The sequence below is a fragment of the Hydractinia symbiolongicarpus genome, chromosome 4 (genome assembly GCF_029227915.1).
Source record: "Hydractinia symbiolongicarpus strain clone_291-10 chromosome 4, HSymV2.1, whole genome shotgun sequence".
NCBI classification, from domain to species: domain Eukaryota; kingdom Metazoa; phylum Cnidaria; class Hydrozoa; order Anthoathecata; family Hydractiniidae; genus Hydractinia; species Hydractinia symbiolongicarpus.
Window position 1 is genome coordinate 26,693,131 of NC_079878.1, and position 16,326 is coordinate 26,709,456.

The window sequence follows — 16,326 nt, forward strand, 5'->3', positions numbered from 1 at the left end:
TGTGACCATCTTTTAAGTTAACTTAAATATTTCCTTTTTTATATTCATCCAGTATGAAGAAAAGAAACAATGAAGTTAAGAAAGAAGCTTACCTTTTGGCGTCACCCTCAATTATAAACAATATTTTCACGGAATTTTAATTTACCCTCTGAGCTTCATTTTTTTCCATATGAAACATTCTTTTTCTACCCACACTCCCAATCCCAGGGTATTAATTTCTGAGTTGTTTTTCTACCACTTCTCTTTACCATCTATTAGGCCCCTTGAATATAAAAATATTATAGTCAGCTAAAAAAATCCATTATCTTCGATCAATGTATTAAAAGTTATAACACCTTGTTTGTTTTAAACCTTGAAATATAAATATAAATCTAATTTAGGACTAATGATATATTCTGCAAGAAAAATATTTCCTAAATTTAAGCACTTCCTTTTGCTTACACATATCTTAATCGACCTTTTTTTTACTTAAAATCGAATTTGTTTACGACACAAATCCCTCCCCCTTCCCCAAATGCTGAAAAGGTGAAAGCTCAGACAAATACCTTTTTCACATTTAGTTTTCTCTATGATCGTCGCGGAAATTTAATATGTATCATTCAAAAAGTGATTATTTTTAGGACGTAAATGTCACAAAAAAGGAATTCTACCACACCAAACGTTACAAAAGCATTATTCTGACAAAATTGGTAGGCACGAATTGGGAATTTACTGCGCTGTCAAAGTTTGTATTAGAACATGCTACTCAATTTGACTTGTTTTTTCCGTCGTTATAAGAGATCACAATATAATTTAAAAAATAAAATTTCTCAATCACGCTCAACCGCAATATCCCGTAAATGTTATGTAGCTATGCAAAAACGTTTAAGTAAACTTCACAAGGCGGTCTTTCAACAGATAGTGAACACACTTCTTTTTCTAGAGCAATATCCCAACAAATGTACTCCTGCTGTGATTGTAGGCAAGAAATGGTAAAAATAGTATTCTAGAATGTTATTCTTTAAGAGGTAACAAGCGTTCTTTTCATAAAACATATCAATCAAGGTTTTTGAATTCGTTCAGAACCCTGAAATTTGAAAACTCTAAATCAGAGATTACTGCAAATTATTTTAAAAAAAGAAGTCTGATGATCTTACTTTCTGTCACTTTATTGAATCTCCTATATTATGCGTCTGCGCAGAATTTTACACCGACGCCAGTTAAGCAGGATAAACTCTCCTTTTCCCTTTATAGATACACCTTTTAATTTCGACATTTATACTGAAATAGAGATTGTTTAAGGGTACTTTCGTATCTTTCATTTTATTTCTCAGATGTAGATATAGAAAAGATAAGTCAAAACTTCTGATTAATTATAACAAGCGTCCGTTAGTTTCGCTCATTGTTTTCTTTCTGATCTGGCTGCTATCATATGAAAACAGACGATAAAACATTCGGTGCTATAATGATGGATTTGCAGAAAATATAACATAATTTATACAAACGCATACAGTAAAACATGTATCTTGATACTTTTGTGCCAGCTTGTTCCTCATGTAAAAGCAAATTGTTTTTTGTAAGAGTTTGTTAATGAATATGAGATATTGTTTATTCTCATCTTGTTTGGTTATTGGTTAGGTATGTTTCGCCGTTATATAAATGTTACAGGTTAAATATCTTGTATTATATACAAAAATGGCCGGACCAAAAAGAAGGCACAAATTGCCTTATCACTAAGCCCGTTGTTAAGCAAAAAGAAAGAGAGAGTTAAAATAATACTTAATATAATAAAGCAATATTCTAACTATATATATTCCATAAAAAGATTAGTTGAATTTACAAAGGTCTATGTGAGAGTGTGCATCTAAAAATATTTACAAATGTCTATAAGATCAGTCGTTAATAATTTTTCTTGAAAATATTGAGAGTTGAGTTTGTTTTAATATCATCAGATAAAAATTTATTCCATAGGTATGGTCCCCTATGTCTAATTGAAAACGTGCAAGATTTTAATAAAATCTTTGGCACTTGATAATTTTGTGAAAATCTAGTATCATATTTATGTTATATTGAACTAAATTGGTTAGTAAACAATTTTGGTGTTATGTTTTGTTTCATCTTGTACATGAAAAGTATAACTTGATGCATATTCAATTAATAAATGTTCAAAGCCCCAATTTGAAGAAACAAGTGTTGTGTTGGTGCATATCTGTCTAAACCAAAAATTATGCGACAAGCATGTTTTTGTTTATTATACAACTTTTTTAATTTATTTACATTGTTACTTGCCCAGGAGATATTACAATACGGTAAGTAGCTGTGTATAAAAGAAAAATATAGGTTCTTTAAGCAATGGAAATTTAAGTATCGTTTGGCCTTATATAATATCCCTAAGTTTTTGGAGATTTTATTTTCAAGGGTTTGTGTATGTTTATTCCATGTTAATGATTCGTCTAAAAGTACGCCAAGAAATTTTATTGTTTCTTCTCTCTTTATGTTTACGTTATTAATTTTAAGAGCTGGTAGTTTGAGTGGAATATTATCAGTTTTGTAACGGTTATAGAATAACACATATTTAGTTTTACTTATATTAAGTGAGAGGTTATTTGCTTTAAACCATTCAAATGTCGCTTTAACCCTATTCCTGCTGATCCTTTTAGCGGCTCCTTAATGCTGGGGGGGGGGGGCTGATTCGACCCCCCGCCCCTGCGTAATTTTTACAATTATTGTCCGTTGTACTTGAAACTTATCCCAAGTGTTGTCCAGGAATTAATAAACAATTGGGTGGAAAAAAAATTGATGACGTTAGCATTTTTTGGTGCTGACGTCATAAAATTCAGAGATATATAGAAAAATAGCACTAATTTTGAATTTTTGTTAATTGTTGTATAATTGAGATAAATTTAAGTAACAATAATAAACACAAAGTAATATAATAAGATAAACCATGAAGTCATATAAAGCTTTTAAAAACACGTAAAAATATTTTTTAGCAAAAATTTTTTTTGAGAATTTTACTCAACATAAAAAAGTGTTGCCATGGCAACACTTCCAGCATAATTCCAAAAAATTTTTTCTTGGAACTGGGCATTTCACGGTAAAGGTTGCTACATTAGTGTTTTTTAGTCTTATGTATTGTTAAATAATTCTAATATGACCTATCCGTTATTTTAATCCATGAATCTGAACAAACTACCAACAAAGCAACAAGATATCGGCAGAAGAGTAAAACAGTGAGGAAATAAGAATCACACTGACTGTCACACTGACTAAGTTCTTTCTCTAATGGACTTAAATATCTTTGGAACCTATTTCAAATGAGATAACCTAAGTGTCATATGAAAAAACAGTAAAAAAAACTACCATTGCTCATGTTAACATCACATTAGAAATGTCGACATATATGACGTCACAAGATTAATTTAGCAAATGGTAATTATTTTAGGTGGTGTCTGTATGACTTGTCCATTATATTTTAATTAAATTTTAATGACAGGTCAAAAGAAAAATTTGCCTAAATATTCAATAAAATAAAGTTAATTTTTTTTAATTGCGTTAAATAATAATTATAATTGCAAACGATATGGACTTTAATTAAGGATTTCCTATTAAATTCATGGCAAGCTTCGCTAAGATTACAACTGTATCAACATTGGAACAAGTACCACATGGAAACTAGAACTTATTTGAGCAGAAGTAAAAAATACTCAGTAGTGTTATTGACATCGCGTCGTAACGTCATAAATTTAACATTTGAGACATACTTTTTCGGCAACTTTAAAAAAAAAATTTCGGCGACTTCAAAAGAAAACAAGAAAACCTGCGGTTTTAAGATTTCCCTCATTAGCCTGAAAGATTTTGAAATTTAAGGTAGACCTTGAAAACGGAGAATTATGGGGTAAACAAATCACGAGTATCACGATTCTTAACTATTTTTGTAACTAACCTGCAATGTTAAAATACAACTCAATAAATAAAAAATAAAAATTTTACATACCTATATGAAGTATTCTAAAATAACAGTCAAAACTTTAACTGGATATTTTCAAAAGTGATCAGGAAAATTATGGAAATTATAGAAGACAAATCTTGTTATGTGGAGACTTGTCGATTCGAATATAATAACTTCTGAACGAGCTCAATTTGAATGATGAAGTAGTCATTGTTTATTAATTCAGCAATAAAAACAGATTAGCATTTCAGTATTTAGGCCTTCAAATTTACTGATCTGAAAAAGAAAGTACGTTTTAAAAATAAGAAACAAGAATACAATTTAATAATAACCTGCATTAAAACCAGGTTGTTTAAATATTGTCTCTTTTTTAACCTCTCTTTGCCTCTTTGATTTAAAAAAGGAATTTAATACAAAGATACAAATACATGCGATGTGACGCACAGGTATATTTCGTGAGATTTTTAAAAATCAAGTCATTTCTAAGAAATCTTAGAAAAATATTTTGTGATACTTTGGGTTGATCTCAAGAAAGATTTTCAAGCAAATTAGGTTCGATCCCCCTTGGCGGCAATTCAATATTATGCTACCATAGCCCCGGACTAGGACTCCCTATCTAAGCAATGACCTTTCCTGGAAATAATAGACAGGATTTGTAAGGCTAGCCATATAAAATATACAGACATTCTATTTATCTATGCAGAATAATTATATACACGGTGCGTATAGTATAATTAGCCGCTTATACAGCTACTTATACAATATATATCTTTTTACTTAAATTTTCACTTTTCTTAATTATCGATCTCCCTATAGCCATCTATATTTATATAGATCAACATAAAGTTGTGCTTCAATTAAAACCACGAAAAAGAACAAGAAACGATTTTGCAAAAAAGATATAATTTGACTGTAGCTAGCAGTACATATGTCGTCCATATTATTAAACAACAAAACTATTCTGATTTCAAGAAAAAACATGGAAAAGACGCAGTTAGCTGTAAAGAACACAAAAAAGCTTTTAGCAGCTAAATATACTAGGCGTAGCATCTAATTTCCCTGCATCGGCTAACTATATATTGTTACAGGTTAATTATTAGTTCATCGACTGCTCAGTGCAAGCAACAATAAACTTCTGTCACGTTTCGACAAATACATGATAAAGGTTTTTTGTTGCTTGCTCTTTAAGGAAAAAAGGCACTCTAATCAAAGCACTATTTTGTGTAGCTAGCTCCATAGCTAGCTAGCAAGGAAGTAATTTCATGAAAGGGTATGTCAGCACCAAAAATTGAGATATCTAGCTAGCAAACACACCTTTCTCACTTAGCTATATATAAAATAATTCTTACCTGATAAAATACACGAATTTAAAAAATAGTGCTTAGCTCCCCATCAATAAAGCCACTACGACCAAACCAAAGATACCAGCAAGGGGCGACCAACAAAATGTAAGCACTTTTAGTCATGACCGTACACGGAAGGCCACACGAAGAGTACACTCTCTGTTCAGATTGGTCATTTAATTGACAGAGATTGAAATAAAGCATCTTCATTGGCTTTCGCAAAAATGGAATTTTCTAGAGCGATTAGCCTGGACAAAAACTTAACAGCATCCGGGCTTTGTGCTGTCTCTCTCTATCTATCTATCTCCCATCAGCCGATTTTAAAGATTCCTCCCCGCATAGCGGCGACGAAAATCAATGAAAACATCCACTATGACCGTCACATAAACTCTCTGTATTATTATAGGCGACTAGTCGATAAAGCCCGTGGAAAAATCCACTTAGACAGAAAGACAATGGAAAAATAGGATTTTTAGATTTTTTGTCAGCAATGGAAATACAAAAAAAATGGCGAAATTAAGTTTATTCGTTGACTGTAATATGTAGAGGTTGAAACGCTGATCAAAATAATGTATAGGAACATATGTTTTCGACGAACGCCTAGGGAGATATAAGGGTTTAAAAATTTTGCTGACGTTAGCAAAGTCCCTTATAAAAGTACAAAAAATCTTTCTTTCGAAATTTATACACCTGTTGCCTTCATCTTATAGATCTTGATCAAGAAAACGTATAGGATTATGTACTTTTGACAAACGGTTACGGAAATGTTGGGGTTTGAAGGTTTTTTGATGACGTCATAAACCCGTGCATTCCGAAACGGATTTGGGGACCCAGATTTGAAAAACTTACCCAAATTGGTCCCAGGTGGTCCCTAGTTACCCACGCGGTGAAAAAACATTGACGTCACCACCTAGTTTCCAAGTTATTTGGCCTTAAAGTTTTAGGTGCACTGTAAGTGTATACAAATTTCTAAAAAAAATTTTTGGGTTTTTGACGGGCCATTGCTGACATCAACAAAATTTTTAAACCCTTATATTTCATTAATCGTTCATCAAAACCACACGATTATATATATTTTCTTGATCAGCAGTGTAAGCTCTACACAATGGAGGAAACATGAAAACAAGTTTCTCAATTTACTTATTGTGTATTTGCAATGCTGACGTCAGCAAAAGATCTAAAACAACCTATTTTTCCATTGTCTTTCTGCCTTTTTAAAAAATTGCATTGATGGAAAAGAATAGCACTAGTTTTGTTGATCCTTATAATACTGATAGTGGTTTTTAATGGTGTTTAATTCTAACCATCCCATCATTGTTGTTAATCTTGTTAAAAAAGTTAAACAAGGCTAATTGTAATAAAAAATGCAGGTTAATATTGTGTCGGTAATTCATCAAAAGAACATTTTCGAGTCTTTGTTGTGACTGTGAGGGAGTGAATCTTCACAAAAATTAAAAACAACAACAACAACAACAACAGCATCGACAACAACAATAACAATAACAGCAGCGACAACAGCAACAACAACAACAATAACAACAACATATAAATACAAAAATGACGTGTGAATTGAAGTTTTATGCATCGTATTCAACGTATTTGCTTTTCAGTACACGGGGTCTATGTTGAGTGGGAATTATGCGAAATATGGACATGGTAGAAATGTTCGTGAAATGACTGAGACAAAAGTTACTCTAGATGAAGTGAGATACAAAGGTAATTTTTACCGTTTCTTAATTAGTTATGTTAAGAAGAATCATCATCAGTTATGTTAGAACAATCATAAGAACAATCATATACATTTTATGCGACATAATCGATGTAGGAAAATACATTCTTAAATCCGAGGGATTGTGCGACGTTACAGCTAAACAAACTGATGTTGGAGGGAGGTTTAAAGAAATCGTGTTTTGTTAAGTGGACACTACCAACACATCCTACACGCGTTCTGGCACTTATGCAGGGTGGTCGCAGATGCAAACATTCAAAATTAAACTTAATGGTAGAATACTAAAAACGTATAAGAACCATTCCATAGTTTTTTTACGAGGTAATGAGTTAACAATAATTAAGCCTTTCTTCAATATTAGGGAGGACGAATTGCTGTTATTATGGAAAGATAAATCATCATTTCTGTTGCAAGACCGTACACTTAATTTTTTGTCAAATAAAACATAAAAGCAAAATTTGGCTTCCACCAGGAGGAGGAGAAAAAAGTTTTAGATTAAAATTTTAGGTTAAATAGGAGATTTTAGTAGGGTTTCCATTTTTAGGTTATTTATGATATTTTAGGTGTGGCCACTTCAAAAACTTTTGCGGCTTTTGTAAAATTCGCAAAATTTTATTCCTACAAAAAGTAAGCCAGTCACGAACCGCAAAATGTTTCAATTAAAAACTGTTTTAAGAACGGCTTCTATAACACAAAATTCAGAACTATTATAATTATTATTTACCCAGGATAGCCTAATAGAACTGTTATCAACGGGGGTCCTGCGAGTGTATTTAAAGCTCCCAACAGCCGCTCAACTAGACAACCGCCTAAGTTATCAATTTTATTCTCATGCTGAACGTTCAGCAGAAAGGATAAATTCACAGGTTTATAGTCTCGGGCATGACTCGGTCGGGGTTTGAACCAAAGACCTTCCGCACTGGAAGCGAACACTCTACCACAAGGCCACCAGTCGGTAGAGGTGAAAGTTTGTGAAAGCGCAGTATTTTTTCTCGCAAAAACCTCGGAGAGAAAAATTACTGACCACAGCTGCCACAAAACCATTCACGTTTTATGTAGAAATTATTTCTAGAATGTATAAATTTTCACGCATAAACAAAAAAATATTACTTAGGACGAATATTTTAACTACTACTCGGAATGCGATCAACTTTATCACACACTAGTTTCAGCTCTCGACAATATATTTGTGAAAACCATTATTTTGACCATGTCTTGAAACAACTAAAAACTTTAGTCGGTTCATACGCCGCAGCTTATAACTCACTTTCGCAAATGTGTCGCCCTGACAACAATAAAAATGCTTTCGTTGCAGTTGCGGCGATGACCAGATTCTGGAACAATGTGGACTAACGGCTTTGTAGTCCACATAGGGGAGGATATTTCAGTTATATCATGTTCGGAGATGTGGGTGATTAATTACTTAACAGGATCACTCCATTTTTACGGTTAATTATACGAAGGTTGAGTATATACATCAATATAAAATTCATTTTAAGTTTAGGTATTTCATTCCTGAACGGATGTGATATCTGACCTACCGTGGCTGTAAAATTGGACGGGCTGTAAGATGTGACTGGTCAATCAATGGGTGAATAATTACTTAACAGGATCACTCAATTTTTACGATTAATTTTACGAAGGTTGAGTATATACATCAATATAAAATTAATTTTAAGTTTAGATATTTCATTCCTGAACGGATGTGAGATCTGACCTACCGTGTGATGCGACCAGCTGCAAAATTGGACCGGCTTTAAGATGTGACCGGTCAATTAAGTGTGGAAGGTACAAAAGCAACACTCGTGTCACGTTAAAACTTTTCTCTATATACAAATAAGTTACACAGTTGCACGATACATCCTAAAACAATAAAAATAAATTCTAAAACAATACCAAAAACATTTCTACCAAGGTAAAAAGTATCTGTATTTATTCTTCCAGAATGCAAATAATGTTGGAAGCTAAAAAATTTCTTAAAAAAGTGCATAATGTAATCATTGTCTGATGCTACGCAAATAAAAAATTGTTCACTAACAGTGCATTTTTAAAAGCATTGCATAAAATAGGGAGTATAAACAGTTGATAGATATTGCGTCGGATTGTAAAATAAATAAAAATCATTTAGTGTCACGTGACGTCTGGGTGGCCAAATCCAAGATTTCTAGGTCTTTTTATGGCTTTTATAGGATTTGTCATTCCGCAACTATCCTTTCCTAGCCCTTGACCTGGTTTCCATCCCATCGTACGTAACATTTGATTACCAACGTTCGAGTCGGGGATTGGAAAGTCCACAAGTTCATTTGTAAAAGCTGAGGAATATAAAAGTAAAAATAGGATAGCACATGTCGAAAACTATTCACTGTGAAGACCGTATCAAATTTCAGCTATATATTGATGTAATGTGAAACTGGTGAAAATGTACGATTTGAAATAAAAGAAATTCCTCTGCAATATCTTTAATTCAAACTCAGTTTGCTTTAAAAATATTGCAGAATATTGTGAACATTTGCGTCATATTTTTTCATCAATAATTGTAGGCTGTTTTCACATCAATATATTGTGGCAATATTCTCCAATTATTTACAATATATTACTGAAATGTAAAAACGGCCTTAAAAATATACTACAGCTACATTTTGAATTACGCTAAGACCGAAATATATTGAGACAAGGGTGCGTATTTCGAAGTTTGCAACCACAGGTATTGTTATAGATTATTTCTATACTAAGTTCACGCAAATCGAACTTGTCAGTATTAACGGCGGACTAAAGACTGATCGATTAAACTTTACAAAAGCGGTAATGGTTGCACACATTAACATTGTCCCTTTTGCTCATATTCCGATGCCTTTGTGGGCACTGACGTATTTTCATTATTCCCTAAAGCAGCCTTGTTAGAAAGTGCGCATAAAAGTTGTTGCATAAATTGGTTAAATTTTAAAGTCACGCCTTTATTTTTATTTGTACATAAGAACCTACCATTATTCTCTCCAACCACATTAACTTTCCTACGTTTGTGGTTCCACTGTGGAAGAGGACGATTTTTTCGACATCTAAAACGAACAATGCTTAAAATGGATCACAATGACAAAATCATAAAAAAAAATAAAAAAAAAACAAGAAATTGGGTAACTCCTTTCTGGGGGGAATAAAAGTTTAAATAAACGCCGTGAGTTTGTTTAGTAGAACATTTTTTTATATAAAATAATATTTGTCCAAAATCCATGAAATTATTACCATCAATGGAGAAGTCAATCCAAAAATATCATATTTGATCAACTAATCCATGAAATTACAAAAAATATGACTTAGTTTTCCCATGTTGTGTTTTCTTTATAATCAGATGCTGTTGCCTGGAAGATTTTTAAAACGCGTTTTGTATTGATGGCCTGGGACCGAACAACAATAATAACATGGTGTTCAAAAACAAAAATTTAAAGCTGACAGTCATAGAAATAAACTCCTACTGCCATACTTATTAAGTTTTCAAAGTAATGTGCCCAGTTTCAAATGTTATAAAAACATACTTTGGGATACATATATCCCAAATATATATACCCATTACGAGTAACAACAGAGACAAGCTGACAAGGTTAAGGTACAAAGCCATGCAACCAGACTGAATTGCACTAGAACAACTCAAGAAAAATTAAGTCAAAATAATGCTTTCCTTTTCTCTAACAAATCCAGTGAAACCATCACAATACGTTATCTACATGACAATAGGTCGTGAATATGCAGGTCGTAGCAAGCAAACACGTGCGTATAAGCGGAAGAAAAGTAACAGCGCTAGTCACCTAAGGTAATACAGGTGTCTTTTCACACACCAATAGATTTGAGTAAAGTATTCCGGACACGACATAGCCATACCCGCATTATGTACGACGGCCGAAAACCTGATGCCCTAAGTATGAGCGACAGGCGAATCCGTGGATGGTAACGATTACTTAAAAAAAATATAAAGCTGGGCTTTGTTTCACTATCAGCTGGTTGTGACTGCTTTTGTCCAGCCGCCGACAAGAAGAAAATAGATATTTTTTTAAAATAGCCTCAGCAAGATTTAAAATCACAAAAATATTCACCACAAGCTAAATATGAAAACATTTTAAGCAGTTACCTTAATTTGACTTCTTTCGATAAAAACGATTTGAGGTCTTCCTGATTTGGTTCTGCCGTGCTCCTGGTAAGAGAAAAATATGGCTAAGGATGCACTTAACTTTACCATGCAATACTGTATAATGTTTACAACACAAAATTTATGCAATATTTTTTGAGCTGCAAAAATATTTTTCACAACACTGTGTCTCTTTCTTTTAATAAACACTTTAATAAACATTCAACAACATAAAAAAGAAACTTCACAATTGTCTTTTTAAACGTAAATTTACAGTGTTTTCCAATGAAAATGGTTATTAAAACTGGGCATGTTACAAATTTTTTAGCACGATATGAATATCTGGTTTATCAATAACCGTTTTCATAGGAACAGGAAAATTCAAGATTCAAATATTCTGATCGCTCTGTTCAATATATTATCAATTATAAATAACTATTTACTATTTAACAGACTTAAAATTTAAATTTCAAACTTACAGCGTTTTTGTGAGAACCACTTTACTACACCGTGTTGCATCTTCTAGATTACATTGTAAGTTGTACAAAACTGCAAGCTGATAAACCTAAAAACAAAAGGTGATTGTTATTAGTGTGTGTGCGAAATTCCTTCACAGGAAGAAACAATAAAACACAGCGAGTACGATAAGCGAAAGACGCATACAATAAACATAAAACGAAGCTTAAAATTTTGACCTATTTGTTGCATTGCACTCAAAAAGCACCCTCTAGTAAGTTAGTAAGTTTATTCAAAAATAGTAATTGCTTTCAACCCGACGTTTATACATGCTTTGCTTGTAACACATAATTAATTAATTACGAACATACAAAATTTACGACATCAAAAATAAAAATAAAAATAAAAAGAAGAACATTATAATCTCTCAAAAGAATTGTGCAACTAACTACACAAAAGATTGAAAGTAATTCATTCTATTTACCTGGTTTTGTTCTTTTTTACTTGTTGTGTGTAACGACAACCTGCATAACAAAGTTGTTGTAATTGTTTAAATCTTTGAAAACACAAGAATAAAAAGTTGAGAAATAATATAACATTTATACGGATTTGTTCCTAATAAGATAATAAGATCATTGCAACGGAAACACCAAATCATATTATATGCGATAGTCACTAAGTTATTTTAACTACTAAATATCGTATGTATGATGAGTATGATTTATTTTTTGTCGCCTGTGTTGGCGTTTTATTGTTAGCAATAACAAAATACAAAATCTATTTGATATGGTTTATTGTAACTGATGGCACTAAATATAACAACAGGTGACAAAATTAAGCATGTAGTGATGCAGTAGCCTTTGCCATGACAGAAATGTTGCGTGTTGCGGAAGCGTTTGGCAGAAAATTGTCTGATGGCTGAACAGCTAAAAAAGGTTTAAAACTCGCTTTAATAACAGATTTTTTCACAATTATAACAAGTTCTTCTTATTATTATTATTAGTATTATTATTTAGAGCTCCTATTTGAGCTACGAAAGTCGTGAAAGCACATCAATCGATCAACTAGACAACCGCCTAAGATATCAATCATATTCTCATGCTGAGCGTTAAGCTGAAAGGATAGATTCGCACTTAAATAGTCTCTGGCATGAGTCGGCTGAGGTTTGAACGCTAGACCTCCCGCACTCTACAACAAGGCTAGCAGTTGGTAAAGTATTTCAACAGATGTTATAAAAACATATAAAGCAATGATATACATACTCGTTTGGATCTCGATGTAAAACGAAGTTGCGCACTTTATGATTTGCATACGCCACAAAGCCTCCAGATTCACAAAACAACTGTATAAACAAAATAAGAGTTGTAGATGGAGTAGATTTGAGACATGGGAATATATTGAGCGGAGTAGAATTGTTAGAAAAAAAGCCGCTATGTTGGTCGTTATAGGCAAGTTCATCTACTGCCAAATCAAAAAAGGTATGCTAAAGGTATGCTAAAAGATACTTACAACTCCACTTGTCTTCAAAAATCTTGTTTTAAAATCTAATGGAAATAATAAAAATACAAATTAGCCATTGTGACGAAAAAAACTGTATTTTTATACAAATTCCTCATGCTTTTTTAGAAATTTAGGGATTCTTGGAGACTCCACGAAAATACTTCAAATTTTCGCAATCACTTCCTAGATTTCGTGAATTGACATTTCATTCACGAAGCTAAATTCCTGCGAAGTTTCTTATTGACTAATTTGTGAAATCAATTTTAATTCTTCATAAAGAAATATTAATTCTTCCTTAATTGCGAAAAAGACTTATAAAAATAGCTAGAAGTGTGGAATTTCTCTTTGCGGAAAAGACTGACTCAAAAAATAGATATTTCTTACTTAATCACTGTCGGCAGAAATTAATCGACAGAACTTATTAATCAAACCCAGACCTTTTTATAGTTATTTGTTGGTTACAAAGAGTCTCGTAACACTGCGCAACTGCCCAGAGTAAAACAACATACAATTCAATACATAGAGCTATAGAGATAAACTATTTATTTACCTGACCTGTCGCGCATCAAATCAAGCGACTGTTCTATTGCCACCTCGTTTTTGTCACCATCCATGGCGGACATATCAACTTCAGTAGGTTGTTCATCATCCCACCATGGTATAACAGGTTGAATGGCTGTGGAAGACTCCAAACTACTCTCCTCACCCTCATCATCTGCTTCTGAACCAGGAGTGTTAGATGACGAATCGCTATAAAGGGAACGTTGCACAGAATAAAAATAAAATAACAACTCAACGATTAGATTTAAAACAAAACTGTGCTCAGTACAAAAAATTACAACATTGTGTATTTGTTGCAGAAATTTTAATTTCACTTACCTGTTATCGCTGGTGGAATTTGCTTGTGAAGAATCTCGACAAGGTTCCACTTCCATCGTCTCTTCGTTCTCATCTTCCAATTTCAACTTTTTAGCTTGAGCTGCTTTAGAACTCCTAAACAAGTTAACAATCCATATTCAAATCAGAAGTCATCATTGAACAACAAGTACTTCTCAAGCTTCGCAAAACAAGGGAACAAAACTAGTCGTTTTTAATAAAATAAAGTATTGGTGTAGATAAGCATTAGTTAGATTGCACGGATACTACACTTTATTTACAGGGACATCTTTTTCAAAACAAAAAATTAAAAGGAAATTTGAACTTAAATATTTTAATGACGTCAATGGCTGTTTGTTCGTTCGTTCGTTCGTTCGTTCGTTCGTTCGTTCGTTCGTTCGTTCGTTCGTTCGTTCGTTCGTTCGTTCGTTCGTTCGTTCGTTCGTTCGTTCGTTCGTTCGTTCGTTCGTTCGTTCGTTCGTTCGTTCGTTCGTTCGTTCGTTCGTTCGTTCGTTCGTTCGTTCCTTCGTTCATTTCGTTCGTTCGAAAACAACAACTGAAGATGTATAGGACTTGCTCCACAAACCGCAAAAATATATAAGCGTCTAATGATGCCATAAACCGGTACATTCCGAAATCCAAAATATATATGTGCAGAAGAAAAAGACAATTTTCTGATTTGATTGACAATTTTTCCCGAAAGTTAATAGTGCAATGTGATGGCTTCACGATCTCATATAACATTTAAATTTGCATTGCGAAAAATATTAACAACAGGCATTTTATCAATAAAGGAGCTGGCCAAGACCTAAAAACCTGCAATAAAGAAAATGACAGATAAGAAGAAATATTTAACGTACTTTGAGAATTGTTTGCTCAGCACGTCATGAATATTTTTGCGCTGTAGAGAGTTGACATGATTCAGCTGATGATCAATGCCATCCACGCAATGTCTCTTGTATCGCCGTCTTTTTTTGCGAGAATGTGTTAAACGAAAAGACTCGCTATACGAATCAGTCTCGTCTACTTCGGGACTTACAGGCATTCTAAAATCATGGCTCGAAGCTAGGTCTCGCTTCATCAAAAATGCTCCTTTGCGTAGAGCAGAATCAACGTCTGAATCACTGAGATCAGCAGTTATGTTTGCTATATAGTCCCTAATAATGTCTTCGTCGGTGCAGTCTGTGAAAGAACTGCTGTCAGCTTCAAAGTCAGCTATATACTTTAATCGACGTTTTCTTCCTCTGTGCTTTTTGCGTCTATTCTTCTGTCTTTTTTTGGCAACCTTTTTCGCACCTAAGGACACAGAAAGTACAGTAATGGTGCATAGGTGCAAACAATATACACCAAACCATCTGTTAGTTAGCGCTTAATTTCAATTGAACAACTGGAGAAGGGAAGGCGAGAAGAAAGGGAAGAAGGATCGTAATAAGAACAACACGATTACTCGACCATTTTTAACTAACAAACAAACAGCTTTATTACAATAACAGAATAGTGGTGAAATGAAAAATGATTTGCACCCCGGCATATAATAGCCTTCTTATTACTTGTGCATCGATTATTCGATTATCTTTATTATATAAGGCTGTTGTTAAACAAATTTTAGATTTAGATGTGAAGAGATGCGATTTTTGCTTTATTAACTGCAGGCATATTTTACTACTTCTAATATTTAAATGGTTAGCATGACAAAATTGGCCCAAGTAGCTCAACTGTCATGACAAGCCTGATCAGCAATTTCTTCTCAAGAATCAAATGACGGAAAAGGACAAAAAAATTAAGAAAAAATCAACTGTCATTAAATTCTTTTAGACCGCAAATTTCTCAAAAACAGCATTTTATATATTTGTACATTTCACACCCTAGTATGAATATGGTTAGTACTCTGTAACTTCTCCCTTTGTATTATATAATCTTAATAATTAAATGTTAGGAATTTCGATACCCAATATTTTTCGTTGCTTGAATATAGAACTTATGAAAAGCCAAAAAAAAAGCCCAACAACCGAATAAACTATCAAAAGATAAAAAAAGGAACATAAAAGTAAATAGAACAAAATCCAAGTAAAAATAAATAATGAATAAAAAATGGAATAAGTTTTACTTGTTGGTTGGCTTGTTGCTTCTTCTTTACTTGACGTGGATTCAGATCTCTCTTCTTTGATGTGTGCTGATAGCTTCTTTATCTCACGTAGTAGATCATCCATCTATATCATCTTGAAGTCAATCTTGTGAGAAAGTTACAAGGAGTCATAATTATCCTAGCCTAAAAAGACATTACATCATTATCTCCTGAATTAGTAATAACCTAATTCTAAGTAAGCGTGTATTCTGTTTCTCTAACTACTAAAAACAAACACATCAAAAAAAG

At 33.0% G+C, this 16,326-nt stretch overlaps 1 protein-coding gene across 1 annotated transcript; it reads right to left on the reverse strand.

Moving 5' to 3' along the window:
- Positions 1 to 8,811: 8,811 nt before the first annotated feature.
- On the reverse strand, positions 8,812 to 16,245 carry LOC130642134 (G patch domain-containing protein 2-like). Its single transcript, XM_057449218.1, has 11 exons — positions 16,060 to 16,245; positions 14,813 to 15,248; positions 13,956 to 14,069; positions 13,627 to 13,826; positions 13,086 to 13,120; positions 12,839 to 12,918; positions 12,061 to 12,100; positions 11,600 to 11,685; positions 11,124 to 11,186; positions 9,986 to 10,059; positions 8,812 to 9,315 (listed from the first exon to the last, which is right to left on the reverse strand). Exons 1-11 carry the CDS (start codon positions 16,160 to 16,162, stop codon positions 9,134 to 9,136), a joined length of 1,413 nt encoding a protein of 470 aa, XP_057305201.1. The 5' UTR covers positions 16,163 to 16,245; the 3' UTR covers positions 8,812 to 9,133.
- Between the last annotated feature and the right edge of the window lie 81 nt (positions 16,246 to 16,326).

Bases quoted from the DNA above. Each gene is read 5' to 3' on its own strand.
- LOC130642134 (XM_057449218.1), bottom strand. From the start codon at position 16,162: ATGGATGATCTACTACGTGAGATAAAGAAGCTATCAGCACACATCAAA. The intron at 12,101-12,838 runs GTATGTATATCA...TTTGTTATGCAG, and splicing joins TTACATCGAGATCCAAACGA to GTTGTCGTTACACACAACAA. The intron at 10,060-11,123 runs GTAACTGCTTAA...TGTTCGTTTTAG, and splicing joins TCGAAAGAAGTCAAATTAAG to ATGTCGAAAAAATCGTCCTC.